A 17397-nucleotide genomic window follows, 5' to 3' on the forward strand; every position below is an offset into this window, starting at 1 on the left:
ATAAAACAAGATACCATTGGACTGTATGGAGCAGTCCGACATGGTCTCTCTCTCTCTCTCTCTCTCTCTCTCTCTCTCTCTCTCTCTCTCTCTCTCTCTCTCTCTCTCTCTCTCCCAGTATTAACAGGCTGGATTTTGCCTGAACAACACTGAAGACATGCGCGCTGAACGAGAGGAGGAGGTGGAACAGCGACTGTGTTGTTTTGATGTTTTGTGATGACTCCGTGATCACTCAATTATGGTCCGGGACTCTCATTTCTCAATCGCCTGTTTGTGTGGGAAGGGGGAAAAGTGAGGAGGGTATATTTTGCTCTGTGATATGGACGAAAGCCATTTGATTGCTTGCGGTTTTGGGGCTCTTGGTGTCTCACAGAAGCAGAGTGTTATCATTGGATTTTTCTAGTTATCGGTCGCCCCCGCCGCCACCCTGAAGTTCATTGTTATTATCTTGGCCGCCGGGATGGTGGCCTTCATCGGAGCGGTTATCTGCATCATCGCCGCCGTCCACACCGGATCCTCCAAGGCTGCCGCGGCTCCACAGCAACCAGCAACCGAGAACCAGTCGCTGTATCCGGACTCCATAGCGCACACTCCGGCTGCCGGGGGCTCCGTGGCCCGCGCGGGCTCCTTGGGCGCTCTCCATGGTTCTGAAACACCCGATTCAGAAGCGCCAACCTTCAACGTCGGGCTCAGCGGGCTGGATGGGGTCACCGGACTCACCGGACACGACCCTACGGTCAGTCGACTCATCTGCACGCCCATCCCCGCCGGAGAGTGCAACCCGAGAAACTTTCAGCAACAAGCGGATGACCCGTCGTTGGCCGCCGGGGAGGACTGGGGCTACCTCCGCAACGCCGCTGAGGAGCTCCGGCAAACCGTCCTGCAGCAGAAGGACCAGATACTAACAGACCAGCGGACCATCAGAGAGCTAACGGGGAAACTATCCGAGTGTGAGAGGGGGATGGACGGCCGCAGCAGTGCAAACAGACGGGGAAGCGCCGCGGGTCTATGGGGGGGCAAAGGCGCAGTGACAGAGAAGCACCCCGACCGGGTCATGCTGCGGGACAGCCCCGCTTCTGCGCCCGACAGTGTGCACCTCCTCACCATCCGGGCTGTGGATGAACTCGAGGAGGCTATCACTCAGCTCAAAGACCGCATCGAGAGACTAGAGGTAGGGAAAGTGGCGGAAAAAAAAACATAAATTGCTCCTCCAAATGAACCGCCCTCTCTATATAACTAGCCTACTTGACAAACGATTAATTAATCCCAGGGAGAACGCTTTAGTCTCACATGATTAGATTTTCCAGGCATAAAAAGGGATCTGCAGATTATAGGCTAAGGTTCACCCCGAATGCCGTTTCACCACTCAGAAAATTCTTTTTAATATTTATGAAGTATTATAGCCCCCTCATACACTTCGCTTTAATTAGAGGTTGTCAGAGTTGACATCCTTATTTTTCATCTCCCCTCATTCCCAGGTTTCACTTAGTTCCTTTCAAGGTTTCAGTGCATGTCTACGTGTGGTTTATGAAAAGAAGGCTTTCAAGGCTTGAATGAAAGCAAGTGAGGGATCTAATAGGCTTTGTGGACATTAATATTTGGATATCTGTTTCCTGAGAATATTAAATGTGACCATTGATTTGTTGGTTTGCAATAATCTGCGCCCCACTGGAGTTTAATATCGCTGATAATATCAATATTTATTGATTCTGGGTGCTCATTACTAGTCATCTATCACATTACCTGAATCAATAAACTATAGCGCTTTGGCAACACAGGTTTCTGTTCTGTGATACCAATATGGCACATATGAATCTATGCGTGTGTGAGAAAGAGGGAGAGATCTGCGCGCGCGCTGTGTGTGTGTGTGTGTGTGTGTGTGTGTGTGTGTGTGTGAGAGAGAGAGAGAGAGAGAGAGAGAGAGAGAGAGAGAGAGAGAGAGAAAGAGGAAGAAGTTGAGAGAAGGATAAAGACAGGGGAGGAGGGGGAAAAGAGCAGTAACAGGGGGAGGTGGAGGTTGAGGAGAGAATATAGCAGAGTAACATGAAACATGCTCCTATCTGACCAGAATTCGATGATGTACAACCTCATTTTTGGCTAGAGAAATACCATCCATTATTTATGAGATGCCTATATTTGTTAAAAGCACAGACCATGGAGTACTATAGTGCTCCTCTGCAGCACAATACTCCATCTCTATAGGTAGTTTATATAGGACAAGCTTGTATGAACAGTTTTCTCTGTTGATTCTGGGCTTTTGTTCAGTCTTTTTTTTATGTTGCCATCATCAGATGAAAGCCTTCAAAGCTTTTCAGGAACTAAGGAATTCTAACACCTGTGCTGCATTGGCTCACATTTTTCTATTAGAGAATGATTTTTTTTTCATGTGTTTTATTGGTCTCCAGGTACACACACACTGTAAAGAACAGCATGTACCTTCAAACAGCAAGAAAATGGTGCTCACTCAGAAAAAAAATGAACTTGCAATGCTTTCCTGTGGCAACACTGTGATTCCTCACGTGTGGATTTGGTGTATTTTTAGTCTGTTAGCACAGCTGGTCCCTTGTAGTGTCTTATGGCTGGTATCCACTGTCTAACCCCAGCACTGTGCTTGTTCTCACCTACCTCCTGGTTCTCTTATGATCCATGTCAGGTTTCCACTGCATGTAAATGCTTGCCCTGGTTTTATAGCACAATGGGTAGTTAAATCAGATCCTGTTCATTTGGGAATATTAGTCAGGTCAAATGATCATGTAAACATGTTACATCCACCTTAAGATTTTATCATGTAGATCAAAGTCTGTGGTTTACATGTGGTTTGTTCAGGCTGATTTGCTGATCATGCATGCACACCAGCAGCTCTCAAGGCCAGTTACCTGAAGACCACACATTTCTGAGGCAATATTGTACACAAGCAGCTAACAACATACAAGAATTGTTCGATTTTCTGCCAACGGTGAGCAGTTAAGCCCAATCAAATCTGCCATGTCACAAAGCCAAGGTGATATGGTAGCAAATGATGTGAATACAAAGTTAATAAGAGTTTCGAACACTAATGTTAAAGTGATAATATGCACATTTCAACCTTGAGGAGTGTATCGCCAGTCTGGTCCTCCTCTGTCTCACTTGAGCAGGTTCATGCCCCTGCACTTGTCAGTCATCTTGATGAGCTCCCTAATTTGAAACACCATCTAGCCAGCCTGAGGCTCAGGTAACTGACATCAGTGGCAAGCACAGCCAATCTGCACTTACAAAAATAATAATCAGTGCCTACATTATTCTAGTCTTGTGAATGTTTAGCTTTGATGCTGTGTTGTTTCTTACTGCTCTCCACCATTTCTTGCAATGAAATCCTTTGTGGTCATTAGCCTTGCCATGACATCCAAAAGCAAGCTCATCCCCAGCCATATTTTTTGTCTTGGATAATGTTTGTTTGTAACGTCACAAGAACATTTGTAATCACTTAGTCTTAAGTTCATGCTAAGAGGAAGATGGGGTGGTGGATTTAACCCTTCTCTAACCTTGACCAAGTGGTTTTGGTGCCTAAACCTAACCACATGGCACTGAAATGCTATAATATATGTCAAAAATAAACTTAATCCGTGCCATAATATATTTGCCCCAAATGTAATTAAGAATGGAGTTTAGTTGTATGAAAACATATTTTTTAGGAGACTGTGTTGCACCCCCAAAAACATCCTCAATGTCATTGATAAGCTAGATTCGGGCAAAAAAGGGGATGTAAGCCTGTACATAGAGTCACAGAAAGAGACAAATACTGTATTACATATCTTATTTATTTTTATTCTAACATGAAAAAAAGTTCTGGTCAACGCTACTGTTAACATATTGCCACTTTAAACAATTAAGCAGTTGGTTTTTCACTGCAACGTCAGAATTATGTTTGTTCTTCTGTGGTTTAGTGTAACCATTATAAGCAGACCAAGGCTCTTATACAGTACATAAAGTTTCAGAGAGCGGTATTGATCCTGGGTCACTGGTCAGGGCATACTGTACATCAGTGTCAACTAAGAAGCATGAGAAACAAACACCGTATGGTCTCTGTGGTCTACTAGCTGGTCTCCCCAGGTATGACACAGACTGTGAAGCAAACACAAAGCAGAAAATATGACACTTGCAACCAGAGGTGATTGTAAGCTATCTGTAGTATCGGAAACATTGCCCATGCAGCTCCCAAGCGCTTGAACTCGGAGCAGTAAGTGAATCCAGTATTGACTTGAATGATGTGCTTTGGCACAATTTAAATCATTTCCAGCGGGAGACAAAATATCTCCTGATGTAAGGGGAAGCTGATAGACTGCAATTTGTGAAGTTCAAAGGCATGGCATCAATTGTAGAAGAGCAGCTTTGGCAATGTAAGGCATAACCTGCAACATTATTCTTCACTGTTAACCTTTTCTGAGTAAGCTGTTTTAGAGAGTCCATCAATAAGTGTAAAAAATGAGAGACTATATCTGTTGGCCTCTGCTATGTTGGAAGTTTTTTATTTTATTTTCATAATTTACCACTATTATGCTTTCTTTGATTGATGACTAATAGTGCATAATGCATAAAAAGAAAGGATGCACTTGTTCTTGCAATTGTTTTATGATAAAATGGAGTTGGATCAGTGCCCTTCCTCTGTACTGACACTGCTTATGAAATCTTTTATAGTTTTTCATCTCTAATTGTAATATCTCTGTCTGCAACCACGTCAGATCTCTCTCTCTAAAATCCTTTGAAAAACATGGGAATGCAAGCACTCCAAAGCCCTTTTTTAAAAATGGCAAGACTCGACCTCAATTCTATTTTTTATCGACGGCCACAGCAGGCTAACTCAATTAGGCATAAACCTTCATCACAGCTTCATGAAGGCATTAAGTTAGATGAAAGGAAATCTTCCAGAGAAGCAGTGCCTTCAACATCTATGTAGCATCAGACCAACATTCATGAGATCTGGCAAACTCTTTAAGATCACACCAAGAAATTGCATAAACTTACAGTGGAGACACAGCTGATGGACAGCTTTAAGGCGAGTATAAAGGAATAAGGTGGGCGTAGCATTCACATAGCATTGGCCTAGAATGTAAATGATGCCTGCACTACACCTACACCATACTAGATTAATTTTGTACTCGTTCAGGATGTTGCCACTTTGGTAGTTGTCTGCTCAAAAACGTCTGGCATCCACACATGTAAATACCTGCCTTGAAGCCTTACCCCAGGCTCAACAAACCGAACCGTCAAATGTATTTGAGAATGGATCACCTTGCTTGCCAAGACCCGAAGGAAAGTTTCTGATCCAAGGCTCTCTATTCACGCACAGTGTTTTGAGCGGATGTACTTCTGGTACAAAGTCCGTCTACTCTTCATAGCAGTCCTATTCAGCAGGTGTCAGATGTGTCTAAGCTCTTGAAAGTATAAAAGTGTGTAAAGTGTGGTGCGGGCACTCCAGGTGGGTCTTGCACATCCTGCCTCTGTGGGATAATGGCAGAAATACAATTTCATATGACAAAGCCTTCAAATCTCCCACCTGCAGAGCATTATGATGGCATAAAATTAGAAGTGTCAAATCACACATCACTTATTACAGCAAACTTGTTTCTGGCTTAAAGGTAGTGATACATGGACTGCTAGATGTGAGAAAACTGGCAAAATTTGGTCACTCTTGCCTAATTAGGGCAGACTCAACACATTAGATTTTGACAAGTCTAATCCATAATGACAAAACATAGTGCATGAGATTTTCTCATTAACGCTGCCTCAAAATGCGCCTCTGTCATGGCCTTAGGAAATGCCATTTAGTGACAGCTGGAACAGTTGGACATGCCTGTTATAAAATCTGTACTAAAGATTACATATGAAAAGTTCTGCTCCCTAATATTTGGGAGAAAAATCACCTGTCACCTAGCCTACCTGAACTCATTCAACATCTTTAAAACATGTTGACAAAAACATGACAACTATTTTGTTTTTGTCTTTTTTTTTTTTTTTTTTTCAATATTCAATACCTATTTTTAAAAAGTGCAATAACTTGTTTATAATTGTGTTTTTCAATTATTTCAGGAAAAAAAATGTTTTTTTTTTTTTTTGTTGTTTTTTTTTTCCAAATAATATTGTACATATTTCATTTTGGAATGAAACACTTGCTTTTTTCTAGAACTTGGTTTGGATTCCTACCCATATAGTGGTGCTCCATGTGAGTGTAATGCATCCACCAAGTTTGGTCCATTAAATCCTTCCCAGTCATGAGAATGGGAGTTTTACCAGGAGTGTTCTGCTCCAAATGAATGAAGTAGATACAGAGCAGAAAACAACATCATTTTGAGCAATGACACAAAGCTGGAAAATTGTTTTGAAGGATGCACAACAGCACTAATTTGTTTTGGTTTCATTTGCATCACTCTCTACAGCCGGCTGAATATGCACTGAACAGTATTTTTGTGCTTGTAAGTTTTTGAGTCAATAATTTTACTTCAACTTAGTTACATTTTTGTGAAAGTATTCTACTCGCTGCATCTGAACTCACATCCATTACAGAGTGCAAATTTTGTCTTGGCTCCAAGTAAGCATCATAAATTGCAAAGCTGACAAATTGTGGAACCATTTACTGTGAACAGTCAGTCAGCAAACAAGAGGGGAGTAATCTGCCTCTACAGTTTATGCATTTGTTCCCTGGTGCCTTTTGTGCATTTCTGCTGTATAACACAATATAGATTTTAACAATCTTGCACAGTCTGTGTTTCCCATCTCCCTTCCCTTATGGTTTGGGTGTGTTTTCAGTGTTTTCTGTTTTCAGTTCAAGCAGGAAGCGGAGCCCAGCAATTTGTTAGTGTGAGTGAAATAGTGCAGTCTCTTGGCACCCTTTCTAGCTTCCAATTATCTGGTGTGTTGTCTTATGAATAATTGATTAAACTTAATTGAAAAAATCCCTGCACAGATGAGATTGCTTATCTTAACAAGGAGGTATTTGGACTCAAATTAAGACTAAATGAACACTAAATGATTTTGGACACTGTTCTTTCCTTATCTTTCACTGATCACCTCTATGTGCACAGGTGCTTTGAATTAAATGTCTCAGTTTATTTGCATCACACTATAATCACTATGATCCTAATCAATGCAGTGACCTGAGCCTAAATGGTATTTTGGAGAATCAGCTCTAAATCATGGTGCAAAGGCATGTCGATGCTCTAAGAAGTAAGCTGAGGCAGGCATTGAGATTTTGCACAAAAAGGAAAAACATTAATTTTAAGAGAAATGTTGACGTTAACTTTATTAAAATGTGATGAAATCAGCCCATGGATAGGCCCCAGGCCAAATGCAATATTTCTGAGAAATTAATAATTAAATGGGTGTTGGAATTTTGTGTCACATGTACTCATGCCACAGCCATATAAATGTTGAGAACCATTACTGTAATCCAAAATACGATCATTATATATTCATTTGATGATCATATATCGATAAATCAATAATTAAATGTGTCTCAAATAATCATGCCACTGTCATATAAATTATGAAACCCACTACCATAGTTCAGTACGTGATCATCATACGATGATCTATGAATGTTTAATGAATCTATGAGGCTAATTGTTATTCTGAAAATGTGCAAGATTCTGCAAATCAGTGGATCCCAGACACAGAATTACAAAAAAATACAGCTTTGCCCAAGAAACAAACCATTTTTCAAACCAAAAAGTGCATGGCAGAGGCTTTTTCACACCCTGCTGAAGGCGATATATGTCAGCTGCAAATGTAGATGTGTAAATAAACTTCACGGTTCCTGCAGAGAGGCTTTACCAGCATTTCCTGTTGACTGTAAATCCTATCCTGATCCACTTTCCATCCCCTGTCTCCCTCCTCTGCAGTCAGATATTGGCCCATTTCCTCACAACCAGACGGACACCAGTGACTCCAGAGTGCCAGGGGGAGGTGGACTGTCTGGTGGCCCAGAAAGTTTGGCTGATCCTGGACATGGAGCTGGAGCAGGCGGGCCCTGGAGGATGGAAGACATAGAGGGAGAGCTGGAGAAGAAGGTGGAGCTGCTGGAGAAAGAGCGAAAAGCCCTAAGGATGGAAACACAGAGGCACAGACAAGAAATCAACCAAGGCATCAATAAACTACACCACCGCATCTCAGGACTGGAGAAAGGTGGGAAGGAAAGAAAAAAATTGATGCATCATCCAATCAACAGAGAGCATTCTTTCATTTGAGACAGAAAGAGGAAGAAATAAAGATGCAGCTGTGTTTGTGTGTGCTCATGCAGAAATCAACATGGAGGAAATCATAGAGGTTTACATTTGAACAGGTGGAGAGAACCTTGCAGTTTTTGATTGACTATAATTTAACCCATGTTTCATTTTTTCTTATTATTCCTCATCAAATCAAGCCATGGGGTGTCTTTATGATGAATAAGTTATGTTAAACTTGTAGAGAGAAAAGGGAGATCAGAGGGACTATGAAATGCGTGCTCTGCAAAAAAAAAAAAAAAGGACTATAAAAACAGATCAGAGGTTTTGAAGTGAGGAAAGGGAAGATGTACAAGGAAAACAAGAAATCTTTTTGATCTTTCGGCCAATTTACTGTAGATTAGTTAAACAGTGTTTCCTCTCTCTGTCTCTGCCTGTCCCTCTCTGTCTCACTCACCTCTGTCCTCTCTCCCAGGTATCTCAGGGCACTCTTTCCCAGAAGGCTACAGGCTGTCCTTCCCATCACGGACAAACTACATGTACGCCGTTTTGAGGCACCCCATCCCGGAGCTGTTGGCCTTCACTGTCTGCTTGTGGCTGCGCCCCGCCGAGGGAGGCATCGGTACCCCCCTGTCCTACGCTGTTCCCGAGCAACCGAATGAGCTGGTGCTGCTGCAAGGCCTGCACACCCCCACCGAGCTGCTTGTTAATGACAAGGTAACACCTGATCCTGGACAGGGAAAGTCCAGCGACTGGGATCACTGGGAAAGGGCTTTTTAATCAGGATGCACTGACGTCTGCCCTGAGCCTTGGAGTAATTGGTTTTCCCACTGTCTGTGGTTTATATGTGACTTTATTTGTTGATGTATTATTTTCCCTGTGCACCTGATTAGGGAAAATTGGCCGTGGAAAATGTATGGATGGCTGGAAGGATTTAACCTTCTAAAATGCACAGTGTACTGTATATGCTATATTAAACAGCTTATTATCTTAAAAAATTTATTTACCAAGCAATATTCCTCATCAAGGCTCAAGGCTATACAGTTATTTTCATCTACAATTCATCACCAGTTTTAATGAAAGCGCCAAGGATAACGTATAAGATAGGAATCACTCAAGGACCAGTTTCATATCGGTTACGTGGCTCCCTGATTCATTCATTTGAATTTCTAAAACACACAATTTTATCTGTGATGTATATTAAACAGCTTCTTAACTTGAAAACATGGAATCCCTCAATTACTCACTCAAGAAAATTTTCATATTAGTGCAATGTTAATTTCATCTATCAGTTTCACTGATAGGAGCTCCACTACTGTAGTCCAAATTATGATCATTATATATTCATTTGATGATCATATATCGATAAATCAATCAAATAAATGTGTCTCAAATCATCAATGATGAAACCCACTAGCATAGTTCAGTATGTGATCAACTTCCTATTTTCTGTATGAACTATAAAACTTCAAATATAAAAGTGTGTTCCTTGAGCGGCGTTCCTTATTGAGGCTAAGGGCCATGGAAATGTTTTCAGCAACATTGTTTCATGTGTGAGAATAAAACCATCAGGGAAATAATCGCAGGTTCTTCTGATGAAATCACTCTAGGACAGATTCAAAGTGGTTCACTGATACTTGAATTAAATACAAGAGTCTACAGTGAAAGAATCGGCTACTTGACGGTATACTTTGTCTTTTACTGAGGAATCACATTAAGAAAGGATATTGAAGGGGAAAAAAAGTTTCACCTCTACAAGGCATGAAAAATCAGTGACATTTCCCTCGCTCATACTGTATAAAAATTCACCCTGGATTAGAATCTGAAATATCTACCATGAGGGAAAAAAATAATGCACTGTATTAACATGAAAAGGAAGCAGAGCACATCCCTTGGAACAGCCAATTGAGCAGATGAAGAGCTCAGTGTGTGTGTGTGTGTGTGTGTGTGTGTGTGTGTCAGTGTGTGTAAATGACAGACTAAGGTGCCATTACGCCACTCTGCCAACCTTAAATGCAGTCCAGTGCCTTTAGGTAAAATTCAGTGATGTGATTATGGTAATAGATGCCTGGATGGATAGCTCTGTGTCCTTGGAGGTGGCAAAGTGTCTTTGAGACTTTTTGAAATATATCACCCAGCCAACCTGGAGCCAAATTTAATAGAAGAAAATATTATTTACAACACTGCAAGACTCCAGCCTCAACTTGAGATTCATGGGAATAAAGCAGGCTTGTGAGTGCAGTGACCAATACCTGCCCTTGTCATAACCTTTTTTGCTGTAATTCTGAAGAGTGCAACTTCTGGCTCGAACTAGTTGAATGGTTCATTATGAAACATGGAGAATGGGTGATTATTAAACCTCCGCCAAATGGATGTTGAACTGCCTTGGTGTCATGCAAATGCAAACCTTGCAATGCAAAATCTGCAAATGTAAATCCCAATGCCAAAGTCTGCAAAAATACAGCATATTTTGCCCCAAATGTATAGCCATCTTTTTTTATTAGCTCTTCACACATTTTATAGCAGCTTTTCGGAATGCAAATCCAGATAATTATCTAAAGTGCCCCACTGCTCAACCATCCCTAGGTGGCGCAGTTGCCTCTGAACCTGTCCCGTGGCAGCTGGCAGCACATCTGTGTGAGCTGGAACCAGAAGGGCGGAGCCTGGCAGGCCTACCAGGGGGGCAAGCTGAGGGGCGAGGGCCACGGACTGGCACCCGGGCACCACATCAGACCTGGAGGAATGCTCATACTGGGGCAGGAACAGGTGACTGAATGAGTGAATGAATTAATGACATAGGAGAATGAATGGATGAATGAATGAAGATGTTTTAACTGATTAAAGGCAAGTAACTGGTGGGGGTCTGCTGGTGTGAGAACAGGTGAGTTATTTGTCTAGGCCAGTGGTTCTTAAACTTTTTTCAATAATGTACCCCATTTGAAATATTAGCCAAAAAGCCTATTTAAAGAGGTACAATATAGCATGACCCGTGTCTGAAAAAACAACCTGATACTGATGATATTCTGTTGGCCGTTTTCACTTCTTTTTCACCTCGTTCTCCTTGTTTTCATCTGTATCACTGCTACATTTCAACCACTAATCCTTTTTCTTGATTTTTGTCTGTGCAGTCATAGTGAGCAAATCTAGTAGTGATAATGAACAGCTTTAAATCAGAAACACACACATTTGACAACAAGCCCGGAGGAAACACTGAATATAAAAATGGTTTATGAAACTTACATTTACATTTTTTATTTAACTTACCATAGCATAGGCTAATTATTTTAGGAATTATGCAATGACTGATATTTTTTAAATTAACATTTGAAAAAAATCTCACGTGCCTCCTGCAGTACTCGGGCCTCGGGGTATGCATACTCGCATTTTAGAACCAGAGGATTTCTGAGGCGGGCAGGGGACTGGGTCGTGGTGGGAAGCAGGGCTGAGTGGTGTGCTTGTGCTTGTGTGTGTGTGTGTGTGTGTGTGTGTGTGTGTGAACTCGCACATACAGTATGTATGTGGTCTGAGTCATCACATTCCCTTCATCTAAACTAGTCGTCTTCATCCCTCCGAGTTTCCCCTCCATTCCCCACCTAACAGTCCTCCTCTGTTCTCACCTCCCTCACTCTCCAGGACTCCCTGGGTGGGGGTTTCGACTCATCCCAGGCCCTGGTCGGGGAGCTGTCCCAGGTGGGTCTTTGGGACCGGGTCCTGACATCCAACCAGGTGGCCAGCCTGGCCCGCTGCGGCAGAGTCACGCAGGGCAGCGTGGCCCCCTGGACCGAGAGGGCAGTGGAGGTTTCAGGCGGAGCCACCAAGGAGCCCGGGGAGCCTTGTAGTAAACACAGCAGAAGCTCTCAGTGACAGACAGCAGAGAAATCGGACGCAGAGAGGGAACGGGAAGTGAGGACGAGGTTGAGCAGTAGCTATTTTAGGGATCAGCCTACCCCATTTAGCACTACACAATTCTAAACAATTCCTCATGGCATTTTAGTTTTACAGTAGTGCAGTAAGTATATAAAAGTGGCACATTTTTGATGGCTGCATGACTATATAAAGACGTGTTACTTTACCAAACTCCCAGCTACTACAGCTGGTGCCATCATGAAGGATTCATCGTGCACAAATAATGGGTGTGGCGTATAAATTAATTTAATTAAAAAAAAAAAAAAAGTCTGATAAAGTAGATTTCTTCCCAAGTTTAGGTTGCTGTGACAAAACTAACTCAAACTGTCTTGTCTGTCTCAAGTAGCATGAACAAGCAGGTGTATCGTTGGCTTGTTGGTTAATTTAGCAAAGCGGCCAAAGTTATTTCACTCAACTAAATTTATACATTGGCTTACCTTTGTCACATAATCCAGTTCATGGGGCAGGAACATAATCTTTAGTCTGATTACAGACTTTGTGCTCATTTCACAGAATTATAGGAGATCAGTTTGGACTAGATAGCATGGTTAGCCAGGAAACAAGCAGACACCTTCTAAAGAACTCAGTCAGATGCATCAGCGGCAAAATCATTAGTTCCCTTTTCAAACAAGTGCAGAAATTAAATTAGTCTATTTAGTTCTGTTTCGATCACCGTTTCGATTAGATTTAGGTTTAGCTGTTCACAACAATTATTACCTAAGAGCTGAGCAGCTGCACTCTGGCCTCCGGGGCTTTCAGGTGTTAAGGCACCTGTGATGTGGAAGGGCCCGACTAGAGTTAATTAAGGGCTGAGACAGTTTGGGGTTGGCAGTAAAGGTGAGACAGTACATAATGTTGCAGAAAGTGAGAGGAATATTAAGCAGTCGATGACAGGAACATGAGGAAAGAGAAAGCAAAGAGGGAGGAGGAAGTAAAATTAGGAGACAAGAGGAAAAAGTGGAGCGCAAAGGCCAAGAAAATCAAAGCTGGTGGCAGATGGGACACTTCTTTTGGAGTAATGACACGCTGTTTTCACCTTTGCATGATGTATTCATACACTTATCATGTCTTGCCACTGCACTGTGTTTGCCCACAGTTTGAGAACACTGAAAAGTGCGGTGCCGCTGTGTTAGGCTGGAAGGTTGCTGTCTTCCAGTCTTTGTGTGTTGTGGGACTGAGGGTCTCTTTTGTTCCTTATGGCGTACTGAGCGGATCTAAAATGAGAAGAGAAGCATCTTACTCCCCAAGGAAATCACCACCAGCAGCAGAATGGCGGTGTTATCTGCTGGTTGCACACTACCCAGTTTTGACAAGATTTAGCCCTGTTTATGTCATCCCAAGCAAATTTAGAAAATCAAGGTCAAAGATCCAAATCCAGATTCTTTGAGCCTTTCCTGCCGCAGTCTGATTGTTGTTTTAGAGAACAACTTTGAGCATAGGAAAGCAGATCTTTAAGAAATCTCGTAGTGTGCATCCACCCTTTGTATTGTTCAAATTCACTGTCCAATATGTGCACAAATAAAACGTTTAACAAAATATATTATTGGATTATTGGATTTTATTGATATTTCAAATTTACAATGTAGAATTTTATTTATATTCACAGATACTGACTGTTTCCTTCATTCTGTTTTATAAATGCAACCACCGAGTGTTGTGGTGTGGAAATCGAACAACTTGCAACCTCCGACTCTTCCGACCGTCTACATTCCATGCATGAGATATACAGAATGTGTGTAACAGGCGTCAGTGCATCCGATATGTGTGCAAAAATCCATTTCTTATCATGTTTGTACTGCACAAACATTCGGGCTGTAATTCTCAACTGTTATACAAGGCATGATGTTAATCATAGATTGTTGATTTCAAGATTTATAAAATCCTGTTTTTGTTTTTTCTTTCTTTCTTTCTTTCTTTCTTTTTCTTTTTTTTTTTTTTTTTTTTTTTTTTTGGCTCCCCAGCATACAAATGACTCCTTAGTGCAAAGTGCCTGTCGGGGTATTTGTGCCCATGTAAACAAATCATCTACTTTATCAGGCAATGGGAAAACTCACTGCAAGATATTTTGATCTAATTAAGCATCAGTGTTTCTGTCCCTGGTGAATTTTCAAGATGGAAGAGGTTGGAGAAATCGCCTGAAAACACTGTCGTGGGACTTTCATCCTAAACTTTCTAAATTTGTGCAGTGCAGCCAAACTGGTGCTAAATCAAGTCAACAACATCTTGTTGTGTCTAATAGTCTGTTTGGTGATGCTTCTCAGTCTGCTGTGTTGTTAATATTATGCCTGTTGTCTGTTCGGCTCATGTCGGAGCTTATATGGGGCTTTTTGATAGTGGTGTGGCATTAATCTATTTATATGTATGAATACTGGCGATGTAAAATACAGCAAGATGATTTGCAGTAACCAAACTGAGCTTATATGACATTTAGCAATATTCAGAAACCTTTGTCTTTTTTTTACATGGCCATTCTTCTCTTTTTTCAGTGTTTGCATTGCTGATCTGTCTCTTTTTCATGTTGGTGTGTGCATAAATGACACTATTGTATGTCCGTGTCTTATCTGGTGTTGTACTGGTCTGCATATGTGCTGTGTACAAATCGCAAAATCTTTACTATTAAAGTCTTGATTTTCAGATGTAAAGATTGCAGTCGTTTGTCATGGTATCATTTGGACTTACAGGTTCATTTTACCTTATTTCATTCATGGCCTTGGGCAGAAAAAATAAATAAATAAATAAATAAATAAATATACACACATGAACTAAGCATTGAAGAGTAAGAGAAACGTGGATTGTCGCTGGCCTCACTCAGTATACATATTTCGCTGCCTTTCTCGTCTATCCCATTCAAGGACACACACATGCGGTGCATGCAAACACACACTCACACACTTGTAATAGATATAGCGCAGCAACACCTGCAGTGAGAACAACACGCTTCCAGGGGGAAATACTTTTTTTCCCACTTAAATGTAAGAAAAAAAAAGTTTTTCTTCGTGCTTCAGATGCTCTGTTCCTTTTCGTCGTTCCAAGCAAATTACAGGAGAAAGTTCAAGGAGAGGAGCTTGGAGTCTTCTCCCTCAGGTGTAGCAGGTGTAGCGAGAATATGTATTACGCGTAAATAAAGCATTTGGGAGACCCACTAAGTCACCTGCTACTTTTCTTTCTCCTGCTATTTCAGTCGCACCACGCTCCCATCTGGGGTCACATCATCTATTACTGATCTCATGACAGCCCCACTCAGGCACAACAGACACACACTCTGTCTGTAGCATGCAGGCACAGATGACATGGGACGTCAAATTAAGGTGATAGTAAAATTATTCATATTTCTGCTAATGCACAACACTGCATGCATATTTTCCATGTCTACCAGCCACTTCCACACTTACATAAATACCCCAAAGCCTTTGTGTCTTTGAAGCACCTTTACATAAGTATCGTTTGCAAACTTATGTAAAGGTGCAGAGTCAAAAATAGTGATCTGTGTCTGAGATAGGCTATATAAGGCTCACACACTTATATAAATGCTCCAAATTGTAGCATTTATATAAGATATCACCCAAGAATGCAACAGAAGAAGTGCAGATTTTTCAAAGGTCCCTTTAGGAATGGTAAAGGGACAAAAATGAATTAGGGCAGGGTTTCACAGTGATGGATTACCCAACTAAAGTAAGTTTCAAGTCTCTACATTTTGAATTTGCAATGAAAAGAATAAAACCGAATGGCTGCCTGTGTGTGCAGTGTAGTACATGGGCTGAAGTGGGAATAGAAAGCGGAACTGTCATTTAAAATGGACAGCAAATTATGTATAGTACAATGAATATCATTGGCTAGCAGAAATAATAAACTCCATCTACTCAGCATTCAGTCTTCTGTGCCGTATTTATATTCATTGTGCTTTTGCCATTTTTTTTTAACAATATTCAGCTTCTTAAGTTGCCATGCCAGACTATTTTTAAAATGCAATGTGCTGTGGTAAGGCCTGTATGACAAAGGCAGCCGTGCTTTACGTACAGGTTACGTGTGTAATACACCTGGCTGTGTATTTCCAATACATTTGTTTTATGAAATTCTAAATTGTTGACGTCATTCATGACACGCTTGCCCCCCAAAAAGGCAACATAATTAATCTAAAATTTGTAATTTCCACACCTCCGCTTGCAAGTATTAAAATGCATTTGAATCCCACTCTGCATCCATCTTCTTGCCCCTCTGTCCTTATCCGTTCTCACACTCCTCTCATCCTCTCACTCCCCCTCTCTCTGTCTCTGTGTCACTCCTTCCTCACTCCAAGGGTGACTCTTGTCCTCTCAGCTCCCTGTCAACTGTCAACCCTTCGTCCCCCCCCCAATCCCTTCGTTTCTCCATTCTTTCATCTCCTGTTTTCAACCTTTTCTTCAGTCACGACGGCCTCAACATGACTGCTGAGGGGGGGGGGGGAAACAACAACAACAAGCAAACGCATTGAGAATCTCTCATTTTTCAAAGCTGCTGCCATGAGTCGGTCATTTTATGAGATATGCGGGGATACGTTGAGCAAGAAATGAAAATGCATCAAGTATGCAAATGATTTGTAAAAACAAATAGCTAAGAGTAGGGATTTTAAAACAAATTGATTTCCGAATAATTCTACCCAAGCCTAAACTCATAAGCTGTGCATTAGAATGGTTATCTTAGAGCCTTGATTTTCTCTCTAGATTCCTGCACACTAACATAACAATTGTAAAAATTTGGAAAAACATGTAGATTACAATGTTTAACTCCTTGCACTCTAATCATCCCCTTAAAATTCCCATTAAGAGGCTTCAAAGTTAGAAAAAACTTTTTTCCATATTGTACAACAGCGCTGCATCCATATTCTGTATCTGCTGATTGCAACATTTAATTAATGACACATCACATTGATTCCATTGATTTATGGCTGCAACATTACACCAAATATATGTAGATGTCTTGTGCATCATTTAATGCACTTTTCCCCATATTTCAGAGGGACTTATTTGCCATCTTTGGAAACCTCAGGCTCTCCACTAGAATTTAAAATAAAGTTTTGTGGGTTGGCTGTGCAGCATTGACAAATGCACCCATGGGAGCGGTGACGAAAAGGTGTTATTAAATATGGTGACTGATAGTAGCAAGGCGGCGTGACGGTACACAGTGCCATAAATGTCATGCCGGTGGATATTACAACTAATGGACAGGACAGTATGGGACAGGATGGTACAGTACAAGACAGACGGAGCCTGTCAGGCATATCTGCAATCCCTAATTAGTGTGAGCCCATCTGGCCCGA

The 17397-nt window shown here is 41.4% G+C and overlaps 1 protein-coding gene across 1 annotated transcript; it reads left to right on the forward strand.

The window, feature by feature from the left end:
• Positions 1-433: 433 nt before the first annotated feature.
• Positions 434-12070, forward strand: nptxra (neuronal pentraxin receptor a). The gene is made up of 5 exons (XM_030057624.1): positions 434-1171; positions 7875-8157; positions 8671-8912; positions 10782-10961; positions 11829-12070. The coding sequence occupies exons 1-5, from the start codon at positions 461-463 to the stop codon at positions 12057-12059; spliced, it is 1647 nt and encodes a 548-aa protein (XP_029913484.1). The 5' UTR covers positions 434-460; the 3' UTR covers positions 12060-12070.
• The last annotated feature ends 5327 nt before the right edge of the window (positions 12071-17397 follow it).

This window comes from Myripristis murdjan, chromosome 8, assembly GCF_902150065.1.
Source record: "Myripristis murdjan chromosome 8, fMyrMur1.1, whole genome shotgun sequence".
Lineage (NCBI taxonomy): Eukaryota > Metazoa > Chordata > Actinopteri > Holocentriformes > Holocentridae > Myripristis > Myripristis murdjan.